The following is a 20,890-nucleotide window of genomic DNA, read 5'->3' as shown; positions in this document are numbered from 1 at the left end:
GTGAATTGCAGCCCTGTTTTGAATGGTAAGTCCTGCTCTAATCTTCACAATTTGTCTTCAATTTAGTATTGCAACATCTTCAACAGTATTACCTAGAACATCTTAAGGCATAGAGTGTGACTGCCCTAACATTCCTAATTGTGTATCTAACAGTGGATAAGATTAATCTCTCAAAGTTAGAATTCCCTTATGCATGATTTGGCAAACCTGGTGAATTACTCGGAAAGGAAGCAAGTTCACCTGTCTGGGGCTTGAAAGCCGCTGGCCCCACGCCCCTCCTCCCTCCCCACTCCATCCTCCCCAGACCTGTCTGGACGGGCGCGTCGGAGCGGGGCTGGGCGGGGCCTCCCGGCCCACTCGCATGCTGTCACTTCCAGGTTCGGGGAGCACTTCCGGGTCGTTGGCACAGCTCTGCGGCTCCTGCGGCGGCCGAAGAGGTGGTCGGGAAGTGGGTGCTTCCTGCTGGACTGCTGGCTGCTCCGCTTCAGTCCGCTCCGCGGCGGGAAGCGCCTGCCCCACAGGTACTTGGTGAGCCGGGCCCACGCTCCCTGCGGTCCCGAGAGGTGGGGCTGCGGTTGGTTGGGTCTTGGAGGGCTGCGCGGAGGGCAGGGGCCCAGGGTGGGCCCGTTACCGAGTTCGCTGCCGGGTGGCCCCCGCGGCCGGTACCCGCGAATGAAAAGTGCGGGAGGCGGCGGGAGGCGGTGGCGTCCTCTGCCGGGAGGTTTGTGGTCGTCGGGGCGCCAGCCGAGCGGTCCTGGGGAAGGTCCTCAGCCCAAAGCGGGAATTTTAGTCAGGTGAATGTCTTTACGCATCTTGATTTTGTCAAATATCAGGAGCGCGCATTCCGTGAGTGTCTCATTCCTCTGCTGCTTCGCTTATTTGAAGTCTGCCTTGAACTTCCAGCCAGCTCCCTCAGGGTAATGAATTTAAACAGGACCAGGACTACAGAGTTAATTCCGAACGTGGAGCCCTTGTAATTTTCTCAACTGCAGAATGAAGGAGCACGAAATTGATGTGGCGGATACCAGATCTAACAGATTTGAATACTGCATAAGAAATTTTTAAGAATCTAAGATCCTTGAAGCAAGTAACTTTAACATGTATAAATAACTTAGAGCTCCTTTTTAAATTAGCATTTATTGAGGTATAACTGACACATTAGTTTCAGGTTCGTGTTTTCGTTTTCGTCAAATAAATAGGAGAACCGGAATTGCTGGATCATTTGGTAGTTCTATTTTTAATTTTTGAGGAACCTCCATACTGTTTTCCACAGTGCTTGCAGCAGTTTGCATTCCCGCCAACAGTGCACAAGGGTCTCATTTTCTCTACCTTCTCGCCAGCACTTATTTCCCGTCTTGTTAGTAATAGCCATTTTAACAGGTGTGAGGTGATATCTCATTGTGGTTTTAATTTGCATTTTCCTGAGCCTTCGTGGTCTTAAACATCTTTTCATATGTTTGTTGTTGACCTGTATGTGTTCTTTGGGAAAATGTCTGGATCTTTTCTGCCCGTTTTTTAATCGGCGAGTTTGCTGTTGAGTTGTATGAATTCTTTATATATTTTGGATATTAGCTTCTTATTACATACATGATTTGCAGATAGTTTCTCCCATTCCAGTATGTTGCCTTTTTTTTTTTTTTAATGAACAATTATGTTTATTTAGTATTACTTTGAACCTCTTTGTTTGGCTGTATGACTTGTGTTCAGAATTCCAGTTTCACTTGTCCTCTCTAATACTTTTATATTGTGTATGTAGCATATATATAAAAGTCAGTATTTTGAATGATTCAAACCTTCTGTGTCTGTTTTACATTGGCTCCCTCTACTATATTGTGTCCCCAGCCTTACAACTACAAATCTGTTCTCTGAATCTACATGCTTTTTTATCCTCCTTTCTGGTTTTCAATTCCACATGTATCCAGTATCATACCTATTTGCCTTTCTCTCACTTAACTTCATTTAATGATAATGCCCATTATATCGATTCCTGCTATGAATGGCAAGATTTCATTCTTTTTATGGCGGAATAATATTCCATTGTGATATATTCCCCACAGTTTCTTTACCCATTGATGGACACTTAGGTTGCTCCTATAGCTTGAATATTATAATATTGCAGTGAACAGATATATTTCTTTTCGAGTTAGTGTTTTCATTTTGGGGGGCTAAATACTCAGTAGCGGAATTGCTGTATCATATGGTGGTCGTGTTTTTAATTTTCTGAAGAACATCCACACTGTTTTCCATAGTGGCTTTACCAATTTACATTCCCACCAGTAGTGCACAGGGGTTCCCTTTTCTCCATATCCTCACCAACGCTTGTTATTTCTTGTCTTTTTGATAATAGTCATTCTGACAGATGTGAGGTCATACCTCATTATGGTTTTGATTTGCATTTCCCTGATGATTAGTGATGTGGAGCATCTTTTCATGTGTCTGTTGGCCATCTGTATGTCTTCTTGGAAAAATGTCTATTCATATCTTCTGCCAATTTTTAAATTGAGTTACTTGTTCTTTTGCTCTTGAGTTGTATGAATTATATATTTGGGATATTAATTTCTTATATGATTTGCAAATTTTTTTTCATTCAGTAGGCTGCCTTTTTGTTTTGTTGGTTTCCTTTGCTGTGCAGAAGCTTTTTAGTATGAGGTAGTCCTACATTTGTTATTTTTGCTTTTTTTAATTTTGCTTCCAGTGTCAAATTTAAAAAATTATAGCACCAGTGTCAGGGAGCTACTGTAACTGTGTTTTCTCCTAGGAGTTTTATAGTTTCAGGTTTTACATTCAAGTCTTTAATCCGTTTTGAGTTGATTATTGTATATAGTGTGTAAGTTAGTGGTCTGGTTTCATTCTTCTGCATGTGTTTGTGTAGTTATCTCAAGACCATTTATTGAAGATACTGTCCTTCCACCCAATAGATGGTCTTGACTTCATTCATTGAGCATCTGTGCATGGGTTCTTTATACGGGCTATTAGATTCTGTTGATGTGTCTGTGTGTTTTGTGCAAGTACTATACTGTTTTGATTATCATAGCTTTCTGATCTTGTGGGATCAGGGAGAATGATTCCTCCAGCTTTGTTCTTTCTCAAGATTGCTTTGGCTATTGAGGGTTTGGTGGTTCCATACAAATTTTAGGATTGTTCTGTCTCTTTGAAAAATACCGTTAGGATTTTGATAGGGATTGCATTGAATTGTAAATTGCTTTGGGTAATAAGAATATATTATTAATATTAATTCTTCTAACCCATGAGCATGGAATGTCTTTCCATTTATTTTGTCATCTTCAGTTTCTCTTATTAATGTTTTGTAGTTTTCAACATACAGGTATTTTCTCTAGGTATTTTGTTCCTTTTGATGCAGTTGCAAATGATTATTTTATTTCTCTGATAGTTTTTGTTATCTTACCTTTTCCTTTCCAGTTTGGATGGCTTTTATTCCTATTTCTTGCCTAATTGCTCTGGAAGGACTTCTAGTACTTTGTCAAATACAGTAATTGGGCAGGAATCTTGTCTCGTGATCTCAGAGGCAAGGCTTTTAGCTTATTGCTGTTGACTGTGATGTTAGCTATGGGCTTGTCCTGTGTGGCCTTTATTATGTTGAGGTATGTTCCCTCTAAATCCACTGCATTGAGAGTTACCATAAATGGATGTTGAATTTTGTCAGATGCTTTTTCTGCATGTATCGAGATGGTCATAGGATTTGTATCCTTTATTTTGTTAATATGGTTTATCACATTGGCAGATTTGATGCCATTGAACCATTTCTCTACCCTCAAATAAATCCACCTTGATCATGGTGTATGATCCTTTTAATGTATTGTTGAATTCAGTTTGTTAATATTGAGGATTTTTGCATGTATATTCATCAAGGATATTGGCCTGCAATTTTTTTTTCTTGTGGCATCCTTGTCTGGTTTTGGTTTCAGGGTAATACTGCAATCTTCAAATGCGTTTGGAAGAGTTTTCCTTTTCTATTCTTTTTTAATGATTTATGTATTTATTTGAGAGGGGGAGAGAGCACGTGACTAAGCGCCCAAGTTGGGGGAGGTGCAGAGGGAAAGAATCTTGATTCAAGTAGACTCTCCACTGAGTGGGGAGCCCAATGTAGGGCTCAATCCCATGACCCTCCTCTTCTGTTTTTTGAAAGAGTTTGAGAAGGACTGGTGCTAATTCTTCTTTGAATGTTAGGTAGAATTTATCAGTGAAGCCATCTGATCCTGGACTTGCATTTATTGAGAATTTTTTGTTTACTGGTTAATCTCCTTATGTGTAATTGATATATTCAGATTCTCTATTTCATCACTGTTCAGTTCTGTGCTTTAAGGAATTAATTTCTTGTAGGTTGCCCAGTTTATTAGAATATAATTTTTCATAGCAGTCTTTTTAAGATCCTATTTCTGTGAAGTCAGTTGTAACATGTTTTTCATTTCTGATTTTATTTGACTTTTTTCCAGGTGAATTTTACTAGAGCATTGTCAGTTTTATCTTTCCAAAGAGCCAGCTCTTTTTTTCATTTGGAATTGCTAGTTCTTTTAAATCTCTATTTCACCTCTTTTTTTTTTTTCTTCCTTCTGCTTATTTTGGGCTTCATTTATTTTGTGTGTGTTTTTAGTATCTTGAGGTGTAAAATTAGGTTGTTCGTGAGACTTTTCTTATTTCTTAAGGTAGACATTTATCAATATGAATTTCCTTCTTACAGCTGCTTTTGATGTAGCCAATAAACTTTTCTTATGTCTCAAGGCATTTTTTTATTTCTCTTTGAATTCTCCTTTGACCCATTGGTTATTTAGTAACATGTTGTGTAATCTTCACACATTGTGAATTTTCTGGGTTTCTTTGTATAATTTCCAGTTTTGTGCCATTGTGCTCGTATAAGATGTTTGATATGATTTCAGTCCACCTAAATTCATGTTTTGTGGCCTAAACTGTGATCTATCCTGGAGAGTGTTGCATGTGCACTTGAGAAGAATGTGTATTCTGTTGCTTTTGGATGGAAGGTTCTGTGTGTATATATGTTAAGTTCATCTGGTCTGACATGTTCTAAGACTGATGTCTCCTTACTAATTCTCTGTCTGGATGATCTATGCACTGATGTAAATGGAATATTGAAATCTATTATTGTATTGCTATTTATCCCTTTAGGTCAGTTAATATTTTTTTTTAATATGTCTAGGTGTTCCTATGCTGAGTGCACCAGTATTTCCCAATATTCTGTTCTGTATTGGATGGACCCCTTCATCATTATGTGACACATATCTTGTCTTATTACAGTCTTTATGTTTAAGTCTGTTTTTTCCGATATAAGTATAGTTGCATTAGTTTTCTTTTGGTTTCCATTTGCATGGATTATCTTTTTCCATCTCTTCACTTTCCATCTGTATATGTTCTTACATGTAAAGTGAATCTCTTGTAGGCAGCATATAGATGAGCCTGGGTTTTTTTTAATCCATTCAGCCATTCTCTGTCTTTTGATTAGAGAATGTAGTGCATTTACAGCTAAAATAACTATTGATTGGTATGTACTTATAGCCATTTGTTAATCGTTTGCTGGCTGTTTTTGTACTTCTTTTCTTCCTTTCTTCTTCTCTTCCTTTGTGGTTTGATGACTTTAGTGGTATCCTTTATGTTTTGTGTTTTTACTATAGGTTTCTGCTCTGCGATCACCATAGGCTTACATACATATAACAACTTTTGTCTATAATAGTCCTTTTTTTTTTTTTTTAGATTTTATTTATTTATTTGACAGAGATTACAAGTAGGCAGAGAGGCAGGCAGAGAGAGAGGAGGAAGCAAGCTCCCTGCTAGAGCAGAGAGCCTGATGCGGGGCTCGATCCCAGGACTGTGGCATCATGACCTGAGCCAAAGGCAGAGGCTTTAACCCACTGAGCCACCCAGGCGCCCCTAATAGTCCATTCTTTTTAAGTGTAAGTAACATACAGTGTTAGTTTCAGGCATTACAGCATATTAGTTTGACAGTTTTATACATTACTCAGTCACCACGATAAGTGTAGTCACTGTCACCATACTGATGTTATTACAGTATTGTTGACTATATTCTTTATGCTGTACTTTTCATCTCTGACTTATTTTATAACTGGGAGTTTATACCATTTACTCCCCTTTATCTATTTTGCCCATTCTTGCCACTGGCCTCCCTTCTGGCAACCACTAGTTCTCTGTATTAGAGTCTGTTTTGTTTTGTTTTGTTTTAGAATCCTCCTGTAGGTGAAATCATATGGTATTTGTCTTTCTCTGTCTGATTTATTTCACTTCCCATAATACCCTCTGGGTTCATCAGTGTTGTCACAAATGACAAGATAGTCTTTTTTACAGCTGAGTAATATTTGTTTATACTACAGTTCTGTAGGGAGTTTTGAGTATGATTGATACACACAATGTTACATTAGTTTCAGGTGTACAGCTAGTGATTAGGCAAGTTGATACACCTTATGTTCACAAGGGTAGCTACCATCTATCCTGTTACATTGCTTTTCAATATCATTGACTATATTCCTTATGCTGTACCTTTTATTCTCATGACTTACTCATTCTATAACTAGAAGCCTGTATCTCCCTCTCCCCTTCACCCATTTTATCCAACTCCTCACCCCTCTTCCCTCTGCCAACCATCAGTCTCTGCTTACCCATCTGAGTTTGTTTTTTGTTTATCCATTTGTTAGGTTGTGTGTGCGTGGGTGTTTTTTAAAAATCTTTTGTTTCCACTTGTGAGTAGAATCATATGGTATTTATCTTTCTCAGTCTGAATTATTTCTCTTATTATAAGACACTCTACCTCCATCCATGTTGTCTTAAATGGCACGATGCCATCCTTTTTTATGTCTGAGTACTAGTCCATTGTGTGTATATATACCACATTTTCCTTATCTGTTTTTCTCTAGATGGACACCTGGGTTCCATATCTTGGCTATTGTAAATAATGCAGCAACAAACATAGGGGTGCATATATTTTTTCAAATCAGTGTTTTTAATCTTGGGGGTTAATCCCTACTACTGAAATTACTGGATTATATGGTATTTCTGTTTTCTTTTTTTTTTTTTTTTGAGACCCCCCCATATTGTTTTCCACAGTAGCTGCCCCAGTTTTCATTCCTGCCAATGGTACAAGAGCGTTCCCTTTTCTCCACATCCTCTCCAACATTTGACATTTCTTGTTTTTGATTAGCCACTCTCATAGAATGAGTGAAGTGAGATCTCATGGTTTTGATTTGCCTTTCCCTGACGATTAGTGATGTTGAGTATCTTTTCATGTGTCTATTGGCCACTTACTTGTATGTCTTCTTTGGAAAGAGGTCTATTCAGGTTTGCCTAATTTTTAACCAGATTACTTGATGATTTGGTGTTGAGTTATAGAAGTTCTTCATATATTTTGGATATTAACCCCTTATCAGATATATCCTTTGCAGAAATCCTCTCCCCCGACCTCACAAGGTTGCCTTTGGTTTTATTGATGGTTTCCTCTGTTGTGTAAAAGCTCTTTATTTTGGTGTAGTCCAGTAGTTTAGTTCTTGCTTTTGTTCCCTATGCCTGAGGAGACCTATGCATAAATAAGCTGGTAAGGGTAATGTCCAAGAGATTACTGCCTATGTTTTTCTTCCAGGAGTTTTATGATTTCAGGCCTCCCATTTAGGTCTTTAATCCATTTTCTGTTTATTTTGTGTATGGTGTAAGAAAATGGTCCAGCACTATTTATTGAAGATTTACTCTTTTGCCTATTGTATATTCTTGCCTCTTTTGTGATAAGTTAATGGACTGTAAAAATATGGGTTTATTTCTGGGCTCTGTATTCTGTTCCATTCACACGTCCTTTTTTATGCCAATACCAAAATGTTTTAATTACTTTAACTTTGTAGTATAGACTGAAATCAGGAAGCATGTTGCCTCCAGCTTTGTTCTTTGTCGGGATTGCTTTAGCTATGTGGGTTTGTGTTCTGTATAAATTTTAGGATTGTTTGTTGTAGTTCTGTGGAAAATGAGAGTGGAATTTTGATATGGATTGCATTGAACATGTAGATTGCTTTGGGTAATATGGGCATTTTAACAGCATTCTTCCAGCTCATGAGCATGGAATATCTTACCATTTATTTTTGTTGTCTTCAATTTCTTTCTTCAGTATTTTATAGTTTTTGGTGTACACGGCTTTCACCTTGCTTAAATTTATTTTTAGGTATTTTATTCATTTTGATGCAATTGTAAATGGGATTGTTTTAATTTCTGATAGTTCATTGCTGACTTAGAGCTATGGTCTTAGACTGTTGCCAAAAGAGTATGACACAAGATTTGGTACTCCTACTTTGTCAGGTGTATATCTCCATTGGGACCTCTCCTTGTGCTTTTTAATTCTCCCCCACCCACCCACCCACATACTCAGTTTTTTGCCCTCATTAATTTACTGAACAGATACTTATTTGGCTTCTGTTATGAGTCAGTTACAGGTACTTGCTTTACTTAAGTGAACAAAACAGACGAAAGTCCCTGTTGGAGGATGTAGAAAGTAATTACATAATGTAATTATTGGTATTTTAAGTACGGCCATCAGTGTAAGCCTCATCAAGTACATATTATACTTGAAGGAATTACAAGAACCAAGTGGATGTGGATGCCTGGAGGAAGAGTATCCAGGTAGAAAGAGCCGCCTTTGCAAAGGCTTACATAGGGAGGTACATGTCTTGTCATGTTCTAAGAATAACATGGAAGACAGTGTGTCTGTAGAAAGGTGAGAGCAAGGGAGAGATCCTAGGTAGCCACATTTTTGTAAGGATTGAGTAAAATGGAAGCCATGGGAGTTTTGGAGCTGAAAAGAGATATGGGCTGCTAGATTGGGATTAAAGTGTAGGGACAGCAGGGAAGCAGGGCAGCCTAGTAGGAAGCTGTTTCAGTAATCCAATTGCAGATGACCATAGCACAGACCAGGGTGATAACAGTGGAAATGGTGAGAAATGGATGGATTTTGAATGCATTTTGAAGATAGTTTACAGGATTTTCTAGGGATTGGATGTAAAGGTGAGATGAGGGGAGTAGGGGAGGATTTCAAAGGTTTTTGCATAAGCCCATCGAAGTATGGAGTTACCTCACCTAAAATAGGAAAGACAAAAAGTAAAGATGTTGAGTAGGCAGTTGGACCCAGGAGTTCAAGGGCAAGGTATAGGAAAAGGATGAATCTGTGAGCTTAAGAGAACAACCCAGAAAGCATCATGCCCCAGAAGCTTAGCCAAGATCCTTTATCAAAGAGGAAGGGGTAATTAGCTGTGTCAAATGATTAAGTCTGGAGAGGAGTGAGAATTTTGTGTTAGCTTTACTAGTGCCATTGGTGACCTTCACCATCTGTTTATTTTGAATGTTGGAGGCAAAAGCCTATAAGGAGTGAGTCTATGATGAGTGAGTAGAAGAGAAAATGCGAGAAAAGGAATGAGAAGGCACTGAGTACAGACAACTCTTAGGAGCAATGCCGCACAGAGAAATGTAGTGCAGCTAGTGTGGAAAGGGAGTTGAGACTTTATTTATTTATTTAGGAAGATGGGATAAGTAGCCACCTGTTTGCTGCTGGCAATAATCCATAAAGATGGGAAATTTGACGGTAAGGGAGAGGAGGACTAATTATATTGTTGGAATGATATTCTTGAGTGTACTAGAGAGAATAGGCTTGATGCAGAGATAGAAAGATTGTATTTGCATAGCAGCATGGATAGTTTGGCTATAGTGACTGGCAGGCAGGCAGAGTATGTGGTTACAGATACTGGTAGATGGTTTGATGCCATTTTGAGAGTCTGGAAGTTTTCATTGCTTCATTTTCTTCAGTAAAGTAGAAAACTTTGTATTATACTTAGACAAATTTATAATATTTGATAATAGTTTTAGACATAGCACCAAGTGACTTACTAACAAATACTTACTGAATACATACTCTCTACTAGGCATTGTTCTAGATGGTAAATATATAACTGAACAAAGTCCCCATCCTTATGGAACATCTCTTTTAGTGAATGGAAACAATAAGCATATATATGTCAGCTTCAGTGAATGGTATGAATGAAAATAAAGTAGTATAAGGGGTAAGAGAGGTAGTTCCTTTTTATAGGTTGGCCACAGAAGTTTTTTCTGATGAAGTGACATTTGAGCAGAGGTCTGAATTAAATCAGGGAGTGAACCATGAAGGGATCTGGTAAGAACATTTGAACCAAAAAGGACAGACAGTGCAAAGACCCTAGTGCAAGACTATCTTGCCATACTGAAAACCAGCAAGGGACCACCAGTATGATTGCAGCAGAGGGAATGAAGGAATAAGTGGCAGAAGGTTAGTTCATTGAGGTAATGGAGGACCACAATTGTGTTTTTTACTCTGAAACAGGATGCTGCTATTGGAGGTTTTGAATAAAGAGGGATTGGGGTAATTTGTTTTGATTTATGTTTGAAAAGGCTCAGTGTGGCAGCTGTAGGGGCAGGGGTTTTACTGGCCATGGTAGAAACCCGGAGACCTCTTACGGGGCTATCATAGTAATCTTGCTGGTAGATGATGGGGACTTGATGGTGTAGTACTGGAGATGGTAAAGGTTGTCAGCTTCTGGCTATACTTAGAAGAGCTGGAAAGATTGACAGATTAAATGGAGAGTGAGAGAGAAGCTAATGTCGAATGTAAAATTGGGGGTGGGGGGACTAGATTTACTGTTTACTAAGGTGGGTGAGGTGAGGGTAGAAAGGGTTTGGAGGGACAGTACCAGGAATTCAGTTTTTGATACATTTCATTTGAGCTTCCTAATTGGTATTTCCATTCATTGGCAAGGAGGCAGCTTTATATAGGGCAACAAGGGGAGGACTGGAGATAGACATTTGGGAGTCATCAGCAGATAGCCTAATACTAAGGGAGTTAAAGCATCTAGAGAAGACCTAAGAAGCCTTAGGGTACTCAAGTAGAAGTCAGGTACCTGCAGAGGGATGGGCCAAAGAAAACAAATACAGTAGTATCCAGTGAGTTAGGAGGAGAGAATGAAGTGTGGGGCCCCAAAAGCCAAAGAAAAGGTTTCAAGAAAGCAGAAATGATCTCATATCAAGTGTTCACAGGTATATAATGTGAAGACTGATAACCAGTCATTATTTTTGCTGAGTTTTGCCTGATAACTCCCTGTATATGTCTCCTGTCCATCTCTAAGCTGAAAGTGCCACGAGGTCAGGGATCTTGTGTATGACTTGTAGCTCAGTATTTGTTGAATCTCTACTACTGTCCCACTATTCAAGCCCTCATCTTCCAGTACATTCACCCTGGCATCCCTCCCATTGGAACAAATACATTCATGCCATCTTCTTCATACTTAGACCTTAATACTGTGGGACAACTTACAGTTCTCTCTACAGACTGTACCATTTTCATACCTTTCAGCCTATGATGATCTGCTTTTGCTTGGCTAAAGTCTAGCTTAAAGAATCAGGAAGCTTTTGTTAACAAGTTCACTCAGTCCACATACACTATGTACGTCTATCATGGTGCTTATTCTCTACTGAGTTAATTGCTGTTTTGTATATCTGTTACCCTCTGTAGAGTATAAGGTTTTTAGAGTCCAGGAGCATATTCTATCCATCTTCCTCCTGCCTAGCACAGTGCTATCTTCTTGGTAGGCACTCTATAAATACCAAATGTTAATTAAGAATAAAGAAAATGAAGTGGAGGGCATTCACATGTGAGCCAAACATTGTCTGCATCACTGACTGATGGTAAGGAGAAAGGAATAGTAGTACACAATAAATTGATTCTAGATTAGGTCAAAAGGCAGACTTTTAAAAGAAATGGTAAGGATGTACCTTTTAATAAATATATCTATGCTTTGTATAAAGGAGTATAAATGCCCATGTCAAAGTAACAAAAAAAAAAGAAAAATAATTTTTAATCTTCTTTGTGTTAATTATATAACAGTTTGCAATTATTACAAGTTATAATAGCATATATTAGGATGTATGAAGTAGACTATATTCCATTCATGGTTTATAATGTTTAATATTTTCATATTAAATTTTTAGGACATCAATGCAAGCCTGAATAAGAGAAACCAACTTCTTTCTCCTAAGCCATGGCATATCAATTATACAGAAATACAACTTTGGGAAACAGTCTCCAAGAGAGCCTTGATGAGCTCATACAGGTGGGAGACTAAAAACCAACTTTTACTTAGATGAGTCTATAATAAGTTTTGTTAGAGCCCTTCTTGCAGGCAAAGTAATGAGGTTAAGTACCTTGGAATCTTTGACCCAGCAAGTCAGTAATTATCCCATCCTGACTACAGGGCAGAAAATATAATGAAGATCAAATGACATAGTTTAACATGCCCAAATTTTCAAGGATTTTTGTTAAACATAAAAATTGAGATTATTGGTTTTCTCTTACTTATAAAGCATAGTCTCTGTAGCTTTAAGATAATTTTGGACTATTTGATAGTCTTTGAGATTTAAATTTGAATTTATATTTCAGTTTTAGGAGAAGTAAACTTTTAAAATAAACTCATCTAAGAACATAATAAGTATTCCCATTTGTTTTCATAAATTTTATGAGCTTTGATGAGATTGGGTTTTTAAAAAAATAGATTACTGGGCCTGCTTTTTTTTTTTTTTTTAAAGAAACTGCATTCCTTCAGTCGCTGAAATGCCTCTTTCCAGACACTGTAAAAGAGTGATAGAGTCTTGTCCTGGGAGTGCAACATCACTGCATGTCTTCTTCTCCAAATTATGTTTGTGTTAAGATAGTGCAAGAAAATTTCTTCAGGCTTTTACTCCTTAATTGTCAGTATGTTAAAGAATAAGGGAGTCTAGATTAAGAGGCTCTGGTTAACCTCAGTTAAATTTTAGATGATAATTCATACATATTTTGTCTTTAATGTCCTTCCCTAAAAGGATTTATGACCTTTACTTTTTCTCAGTCTCAACAGATCACCCCCCAACTTGCCCTTCAAGTTCTACTTCAGTTTGATAAAGCTATAAATTCAGCATTGGCGCAGAGGGTCAGGAACAGAGTCAATTTCAGGGTAAGGATATTTTATTAAATCTAAAAGCTTGCACTGGTGGTTAACAACAGTGCTTTTAAGGACCCCTTCATATTTAGGAATCATAAAAGGAAGCGACGGTTTAATTATACTTTACTTTTAAGTGACCTCCATACTAAGTTTGCCCACTTAATGTGAGACAGTTGTTTTTAGATTTTTATTCCATTGTTTCACAAATAAGCTTATGTATGTTTGGCTGCCTTCCCTGAAGAGTTACTGAGATTTCAAGAGCCTGAACCATTACCTGCAGGATTGAAGGTAAGTGACAAAGTACTCCCTAAAGCTCACTTCTGTTTTTCAAACTCTGATCTTCACCCATTCCATGGAAGTGCGTTCATGTTGCCTCCCACCGACTCTTATGAAGACCTAAACTAGTAGATCATGGTCTTTTCTGGTAGCTTGATCTCATTTGAACAGTAATCCCAAACTGAACAAAATTGTCTTTCTCAACTTGATGGTAAAGTCAAACTAAAAGCCCACTGAAAGTATCATGGTGAAAGAAGTAATTTTACCACATTGATACGGATATTGGTGGAGTCAGATATGTATCAGTGTACAATGATATTTAGTTATATGTAATATTTATGCTTATGATGTTTTAAGGGATACCATACAGTAGAAATTAAAAGGTTACACTATATGAAAAGAACATAGAGGTTAATTCGCTTTTAAAAGAACCAGAGCGTTTGGGGGTTTTCTTAAAGTTTTGAGCTAAAAACTTATTCAGCAAACACTTCAGTGCCTGTTACATATCAGGCATTGTTGTGGATATTGGGTTGGCAGAGAACAAATTTAGTGAAGGGATAAAGCATGCATGTTATGGAATGTTTCGAATGCTTAAAAGTTATCTGGAGTAAAATATATCTTTATAAAATTTTATAAATATGTTCTTGAATTTTTAACAGTAATGATTTTGGCAAAAGTAGGTTTCTGTTTTATACAACCATGTGTACAAATCTGCCAAGATGCTTTAATTTGAAATCAATCCATGTCGATACCTGATAGTTTTCTAATTGTATTATTGTCACTCTCCAGTTCCTTTTAGCTAAATTTCTGTTGCATAATGTTTGGTAAGTGTGTGTATTTTTAAAAAATTAGCTTTGAGATCTGACTTTACCACTCTTGTTTTTTCTTTTCCTACTTTTCTAAGCTCAGGCTTTCATTACCTACCTCTCCCATTATGGCAGACTTGATCAATTTTATGTCCAGAAAGTTTGCAAATAACGTGTTTTGCTTGGTGGGACATATGACAAAGGTAGAAGAGATCACACATTGGTCATTTCTAATTTTCAAAGGCATTTGGCTAGATCACATTGAAATCCATATTGTAGTGAATTTTACTGACCCCGAGGGCTCGTTGAAACAATACTCTTAGATAACGTGGTAAATTTTTTTTGTTTGTTTGTTTTAAATCCTCAAAAGAATTTCATATAACTGAGATCATTTTGTAGAATGTTACAGGGGGAAAAATCTCCTTGAGTATGAGAATTAAGATTTTAATAATTTCTAATTTTTAGGAAGAACATTTCTTTTAAAGAGTCAACGTATGCTTTTGATAGAATGTATGCTGGCAGGTGAGAGTTGTAATTAATGTTAAATAGTAAACATTAAAAGATTTAATGGTCAAGAAAAATCACCCTCTAAATTCCCTGTCTGTTCCATTTTCTACAATAAACAAGATATCTTAACTGTAAGAATGTTGCCCAGTTGTAGATTAATGTTTAAAAAAGAAACCTGTATTTATTAAAGGTGCATTCAAGATACTGTTTGCCAGATCAGTTACTGTGGAAATCAGTTACTTGACCAAAGCCCAATATCAGAATTATTTTTTAATATTTATCCCTCTTTCTCTGCCTCAACCCTCACTTGTTCTAGTGCATTCACTCTCACACACACACACAAAAAAACACACAACTTAAAATATATCATCTTGTGTTCACATTTTATTAAGCTTTTGTTGGCTCAAAAGCATTTAATATAGCAATAAAATAAGTGAAACATTTATATAACAATTTCAATATATATTTGAAAGTGAATCGTCACACACTAGGCATAAGGCCCAATGACATGGCCTTGTTCAGATAATTGGCATAGCTGTCCCTAATGAGGTATGACAGTAACATTACACACAAGTTCAGGGAGGCTAGAAATGAACATTAAAATTGGCATTTGGCTGTGTAGTCTTCCAAAGACTCAGACTATAGCTAAGGAGATCTACTTTTTTTTATAATCCTTTGTTAACCTAATAAGACATAATAGTATGTCTTACGTGGTTTTCCATGCATTAATCTTACCACTCCACTGAAACTCTTCTTGCCATGCCATTGCTAAACCTCATGCATAATTTGTGATATTATTGATTAGTCCTGGCTTCCATTCTCTGACTCCTCTCTTTCTCAGACCCTTTGTAGTTTAATTATTGGTATTCCTTACGTTTAGCTAGGGCTCCACATAGTCCCTGAATGAATGCTTCCAACCCTGTGGCTCTAAAGTCAATGGGCTTATGCGCCCAGGCTTTCTTCTACACACCAGCTGGTTATTGCACATGGTGATTTAGAGTGCACTGTTACTGGAGCCAGAATCTTGAGGGGTAACAAATTTTGTCTCCCCACCATGGCAAATTGGTTGAGAAATTTTTATTTTTATTTATTTATTTATTTATTAAGATTTTACTTATTTAGAGAGGGTGGGAGAGGAGCAGAGGGACAGGGATAAGCAGACTGTGCTGAACGCAGAGCCCAACAAGGGACTCAGTTTCATGACCCTGAGATCATAACCTGAGCAGAAATCAAGAGTCAGATGCTCAACCAGCTGGGCCACCCATGTGCCACTCTCTCCACTTCTGTTGACCTCTTTGCTGCTGTAACAAAGCCACTCTCACCTCTCGCATTCAGGCATCTGCTGCCTCAGCCTCCAGTCCACTCTGCCTCCAATCAGCTCTTCCTGTTATCAGGAGAAATGCAAATCTGATGATACTACTTTGTTCAAAATCTTCATTGACCTAAGACCTTTAGGACAGAGCAAAAGCTTTCCAAGGTTCTCCAGGATCTTCAGAACCCTTGGGACTTCCTGACACATTTAGTTTTCTGGAACTTACTGTTCCCTTTATATATGTGTTTTCCTTTCCATTGTCCCACCTCTCCCTGGACTTTTACTCATTTTTCAAAACTTAAACTTCAATTTATGGGAGAAGCCTTCTGTGCCCCATGTGTTCCATACCCTTGGGTGCCCCTAGCTTATTACTCTTTCATGATACTGCTATACTATATATTTTCTTACTTTAATACGCTACCCGAAGCTTGTTGATGACAGGAATCATATTTGTATGCTCAGGGCCTAGCACAGTCCAACAAATAGTACTTACTCATGTTTTTAAAATTTCATTAAGTCATTCATAGCCTTTATAGTTTCCCTGATCCTTCTCACTTGATAGAACACTAGATACACTGTAGTTTTTACTATTATGGGTACCACTGCAGAGAATGTTTTTCTGAATTGAAGGTTTGGGGCATATAAATCTCTGACCAATACTACATTTCCTTTGTGAAGATTCCATGTGTAGGTATGTCTCAAGTTTTTATTACATTCAGTTGGTGTCTGTCTGTGCACTTTCACCCCATTCTTCAAAAATTTCCTTTTAATGTTTAAGCACATATTCCTGCTCCTAAAAAAAAAAAAAATCATTTGCACAGGACAGTAATGTTGTCGTTTCGGGGGCTGATAAAGTAATTCATCTGAGTGAAGCACAGGTTGAAAACAATGTTTCTGGATAGTCCCTGCTTCTGCACAAGTTTGGAGTTAACACATACAATAAAAAGCAGTAGACCTTGAACAACAGGGGTTTGAACTGCATGGATCCACTTAGATACAGATTTTCTCAATAAATACAGTACTGTAAAGGTATTTTCTTATCTTTCTTTTCTGTAGCTTTACTGTAAAAATACAGGATATAATGCACGGAATGTTACAAAATGCATTAATTGACTATGTTATTGGTAAGGCTTCTGGTCAACAGTCATTAAATTTGGGTGGAATCTAAAGTGGTGTGTGAATTTTCTACTGCGAGAGCGGTGAACTTTTGTCATGTTGCCACAAGAGGGCAGTAGAAGTACAAATTTAAATTTCCTTTCAACTTTTCCCTCTTTCAGGTAAGTTGCAGATTCTAACAGTGCTGAAAATAGTCTGCTAACTACAGTATATAACTCTTAGTAAAGTTACATAGGGTGGTTTTTTTTAAATTATTGGGTGAAGATCTTAAGGTAAACATTAAATTGCCCTGCTGTTTTAAGAATTAGGTACTTGGTAGCTGAGTTCTCAAATTGCTTTGGGGGGAAAAAATGACTTCATGGTATGTCTAAATGTTTTGTTTTAAAGGGCTCTCTAAATACATACAGATTCTGCGATAACGTGTGGACTTTTGTATTGAATGATGTTGAATTCAGAGAGGTGACAGAACTTATTAAAGTGGATAAAGTGAAAATTGTAGCCTGTGATGGTAAAAGTAAGTGTTTACCTAATTACTGTGAAAGCAAAGCTGCTTGAAATCTTGTTCTTGTGAGTCTTTAGAAAATCTTTGCCTGAAATTATGGGGGGAAATGGCTTCCATCTCAGCTAGATTCTGAATTCCTGATCTCAATTCTCAAACAGTCCTCTCAATGACTTTAGGTGTGAACATTTCATAGGACATGTGGACTGCCTCCACACCTTAAATTTCTGTGAGTTAAAAGTAAGCAGGGTAAGGGACTTTTTCCCCCCATGTTAGTTGCAAATTTGAAGTGTTTAATTTTTGAAATTTATCCTAGTTTCTGTGTTGCTGGATGCCTATACATGTTATATTTTTAAAGTAATAATTTAAAGATTTTAAAATAACTAAGAACCTTATCAGGTATAATTGTAAATTACCATTCCTGATCTATCTGTGCAGATAGATTTTCTGTGGCAGATCCAGGACCTTGTTTAAGTCAAATGTTTCAAAACCTATACATCTTTCTCTTCCATGATTAGCTATTTCTTTTTTGCTAGTTATATTTTAAATATATTTTTACTTTATGATCTGAACCATTTATGTCTAAACAGCTGTTCTGAAATACAGAAGACTATAACTCTCTAAGAAGGGGAGTTTTGAAAAGCAAAAGAAACTGTACAAATACCTTAAATTTCTCGGGTTTTGTTTTATGTATTTTGGGTTTCAAAAGAAATAAGCTAACCAATGAAAAACTGTAAAGAAGATAGAAAAGCATAATTTGCAACACCATCTGTAGATAACATCACTTAATACTTAACTTTCTAGTCTTATGTATATGTTTTTACAGTAATATACATCCACATGTATACACATTTGCCAATACATCATTTTTCAGGGCTGCATAAAATTATACCCCTCCCCCCACTTTTTCCCCAAAGAAATAGTCTCTTTTGGGTATCAGAAAGTGTCCAAAACTTAGCAACATTTCAATGACTTGCACTTTTCAGGTTAGCTAGGAGTAATCATTCTTAAATCAACTTTAAGCAAAGAGGACTTTTTAATATAGTTATCGAATACTTTGCTATAATGACAGAAAATATGTAACTTTATAGTTTTGGATTACAAGATGTTAACATTTCTGCATGTCAAACAATGTGTACTTGTTTTGTATTAAGTTTTTACCAGACTCTGGAATTTGGGCATTAATTTATAACTTCTGTATCTCTGTCAGAAGACCAGCAGTAGTCAGTAAAACTTGTACCTACAGAAAGTGTTCTCTGTCTGTACTTCCCAGTAGCCACATATGGCTCCTAAGCATTTGAAATGTGCTAGGGCAACTAAGAAATATTAATGTTTTATTAACTAATAGCCACACATAGCTAGGCAGTGGCTACCATGTTGAACATTACAGATACTTTTGCCTACAGATGCAAGATGAGCTGTTTTTTCAAAATTCAGTAGATGAAAAGTAGCAAATCAGCCTTACCTATTGCCATAGCTTCTGAGAAGTTTGCCCCACTTCCAGTACATGGTATTAACTGATCTCTGCTGAGTGTTCAGGAAGAGCTTCAGTTGTGTTCCACGTGTGCTGTCAGCAGAAAAAAAATACAATCTTAGAATGTTTTCTTTCCTAAAGTAAAATATAAAAAGTTTGGCATCTAAAAGTAGAAGTTCAAGTAACAGAGAAACTACCATTCCTTAGTGACCAAATAAATGAGTGCTACTATGAAGTAAGCCCATTTTTTCTAAAAGTCAGTTTTCTGACATAGGAAGAGTGATAGTGGCTGGAATTTTGGTATATGCCTCACCAGGAATTAAAATACAATTTTCTTCTGAAAATTGGTTTAAATTTTGGTTTAAAATTTGAGGACAGTAGAGGACCTGATAGAAGAAATGGTCATGTAATAGCCCTAGGAACCAAACCAGTATAACTTATATAATGAACCAAGTAATACAATTTGGTTTTTCAGTAACATAACTATGGAGAATTAAGAATTATCCTCTTACCTATGCCTTAAATAACTTTCAAGTTCTCAGGGCAGTTCTTTGATCAGCTTCCCTCAGGTTTACCTTCTCTACTTCCCCAGCCCTCACACCACCATTAGTCCTTTTTTTTAAGAGATTATCAAAGTATTTAAATTTTAAATTGCTCCTTGAATTTAATCTTTCTCTCCTGTTTCCTAGATACTGGCTCCAATACTACAGAATGAATAGAAAAAAATTGGCTTTTTTATGCCATCTTCTGTTGTTATTCATCACTTTTTGAAGAGAAGCATAGAAGAGACTTTTTTTATTTATTCTAGCATTGCGGAAATGACTACACTGTGCTATATATACTACCAGAATTCCAATAGGAAGAAGCTTATAACTATAGCCTCTTACATTACTTTTTCAGCATGAAGAAACAGAAGTTTTTTTTAACAACAAACATTGTTGCCTTCCTAAGAACATTCTTGAATAAATTCATTTTAAAACTCACTGTGAGTAATAAGTGGTACAGCTATTAAGCTAGCAATATGAGGATATTAGATAAGCATTTGCACCATCTGCCTTACAAAGGAAATTAGGAAATGCATTCTCTTCACTGAAGGGAAGTGAGTTTCATCAGTAGGGCAAAACCAAATTCTGGATTGGGATAGGTCTTTTTTAAAAATATAAAACCGAAGTACAATTCAATTAGGAAAAGTTAGACAATCTTTACACAGCTTCCATAACCAAAACAAAACTAAAAAAAACCTAGCAACATGAAATAGTCTCTACATGACATGTAAATAATTTGTTAAGCTGGCCATATTGGTCATATTTCATACATTTTAAAATTATCTACATCTTAACAGTTACTAGACTTCTAATAAAAAGTCCTACCAAATATATGCCATATCTTTGTGTACTCAAAAGAAGTTTCTTTGTTTGTCAGTCTAAGTATATATAATGAAGAATGTGGCTTTTCTAAAGTATCAGATGAAGAATATTGGGCACTGGGTAGGTTAAGTAACTGAAATTTAGCAGCTGATGATAGATGAGTCAAGACCAACTACTTTTAATAAGGATCTGACACTGTTTATCGTTTAGTGAGAGTAGGCTCTCAAGGGTCCCATCCAGTGGTCACCTGCAATTAGTGTGCCAGAGCCACACTGGGATGAAAAATTACCTTTTTCTCTCTCTCTGAAAGTTAATGCTGCCGCGAGATAATAGAGTTGGTGGTAATCTTCAGGAAAACAGCTTTTTACAAACCTATTAAAATGTTCAATAGCTTTTTGTATTACACATAGTCCCCCTTTTTTCATTTGTAGAAGCACATTGTATAACAAGTGTCATTTTTTAAGCAACCACTACTCAAGTGTGATCACTTTTCACTTTAGCACCACAGACTTTGTAAGAT

General features: G+C 36.9%; 1 protein-coding gene across 3 annotated transcripts; it reads left to right on the top strand.

The window, feature by feature from the left end:
* Positions 1-377: 377 nt before the first annotated feature.
* GTF2A2 (general transcription factor IIA subunit 2) lies at positions 378-19,986 on the top strand. 3 transcript variants are annotated; one of them, XM_004758787.3, is made up of 5 exons: positions 378-521; positions 12,028-12,149; positions 12,921-13,025; positions 17,418-17,544; positions 19,693-19,986. In XM_004758787.3, the coding sequence occupies exons 2-5, from the start codon at positions 12,078-12,080 to the stop codon at positions 19,716-19,718; spliced, it is 330 nt and encodes a 109-aa protein (XP_004758844.1). In that variant the 5' UTR covers positions 378-521; positions 12,028-12,077; the 3' UTR covers positions 19,719-19,986. The 3 variants fall into 3 exon arrangements, with proteins under 3 accessions (XP_004758844.1, XP_004758843.2, XP_044923484.1); XM_004758786.3 differs by lacking the exon at positions 378-521 and adding an exon at positions 560-794; XM_045067549.1 differs by lacking the exon at positions 378-521 and adding an exon at positions 993-1,083.
* Positions 19,987-20,890: the final 904 nt, after the last annotated feature.

This window comes from Mustela putorius, unplaced genomic scaffold (genome assembly GCF_011764305.1).
Source record: "Mustela putorius furo isolate JIRA1106 unplaced genomic scaffold, ASM1176430v1.1 tig00003896_pilon_pilon_pilon, whole genome shotgun sequence".
NCBI classification, from domain to species: Eukaryota; Metazoa; Chordata; class Mammalia; order Carnivora; family Mustelidae; genus Mustela; species Mustela putorius.
This window is presented reverse-complemented; position numbering and strand designations above follow the sequence as displayed.

Excerpts from the sequence above, each read along its gene's own strand:
- GTF2A2 (XM_004758787.3), top strand. The coding sequence starts at position 12,078 with ATGGCATATCAATTATACAGAAATACAACTTTGGGAAACAGTCTCCAA. Across the intron at positions 13,026-17,417 it reads GGAACAGAGTCAATTTCAGG|GGCTCTCTAAATACATACAG; the intron begins GTAAGGATATTT and ends TTTGTTTTAAAG. Across the intron at positions 17,545-19,692 it reads TGTAGCCTGTGATGGTAAAA|ATACTGGCTCCAATACTACA; the intron begins GTAAGTGTTTAC and ends CCTGTTTCCTAG.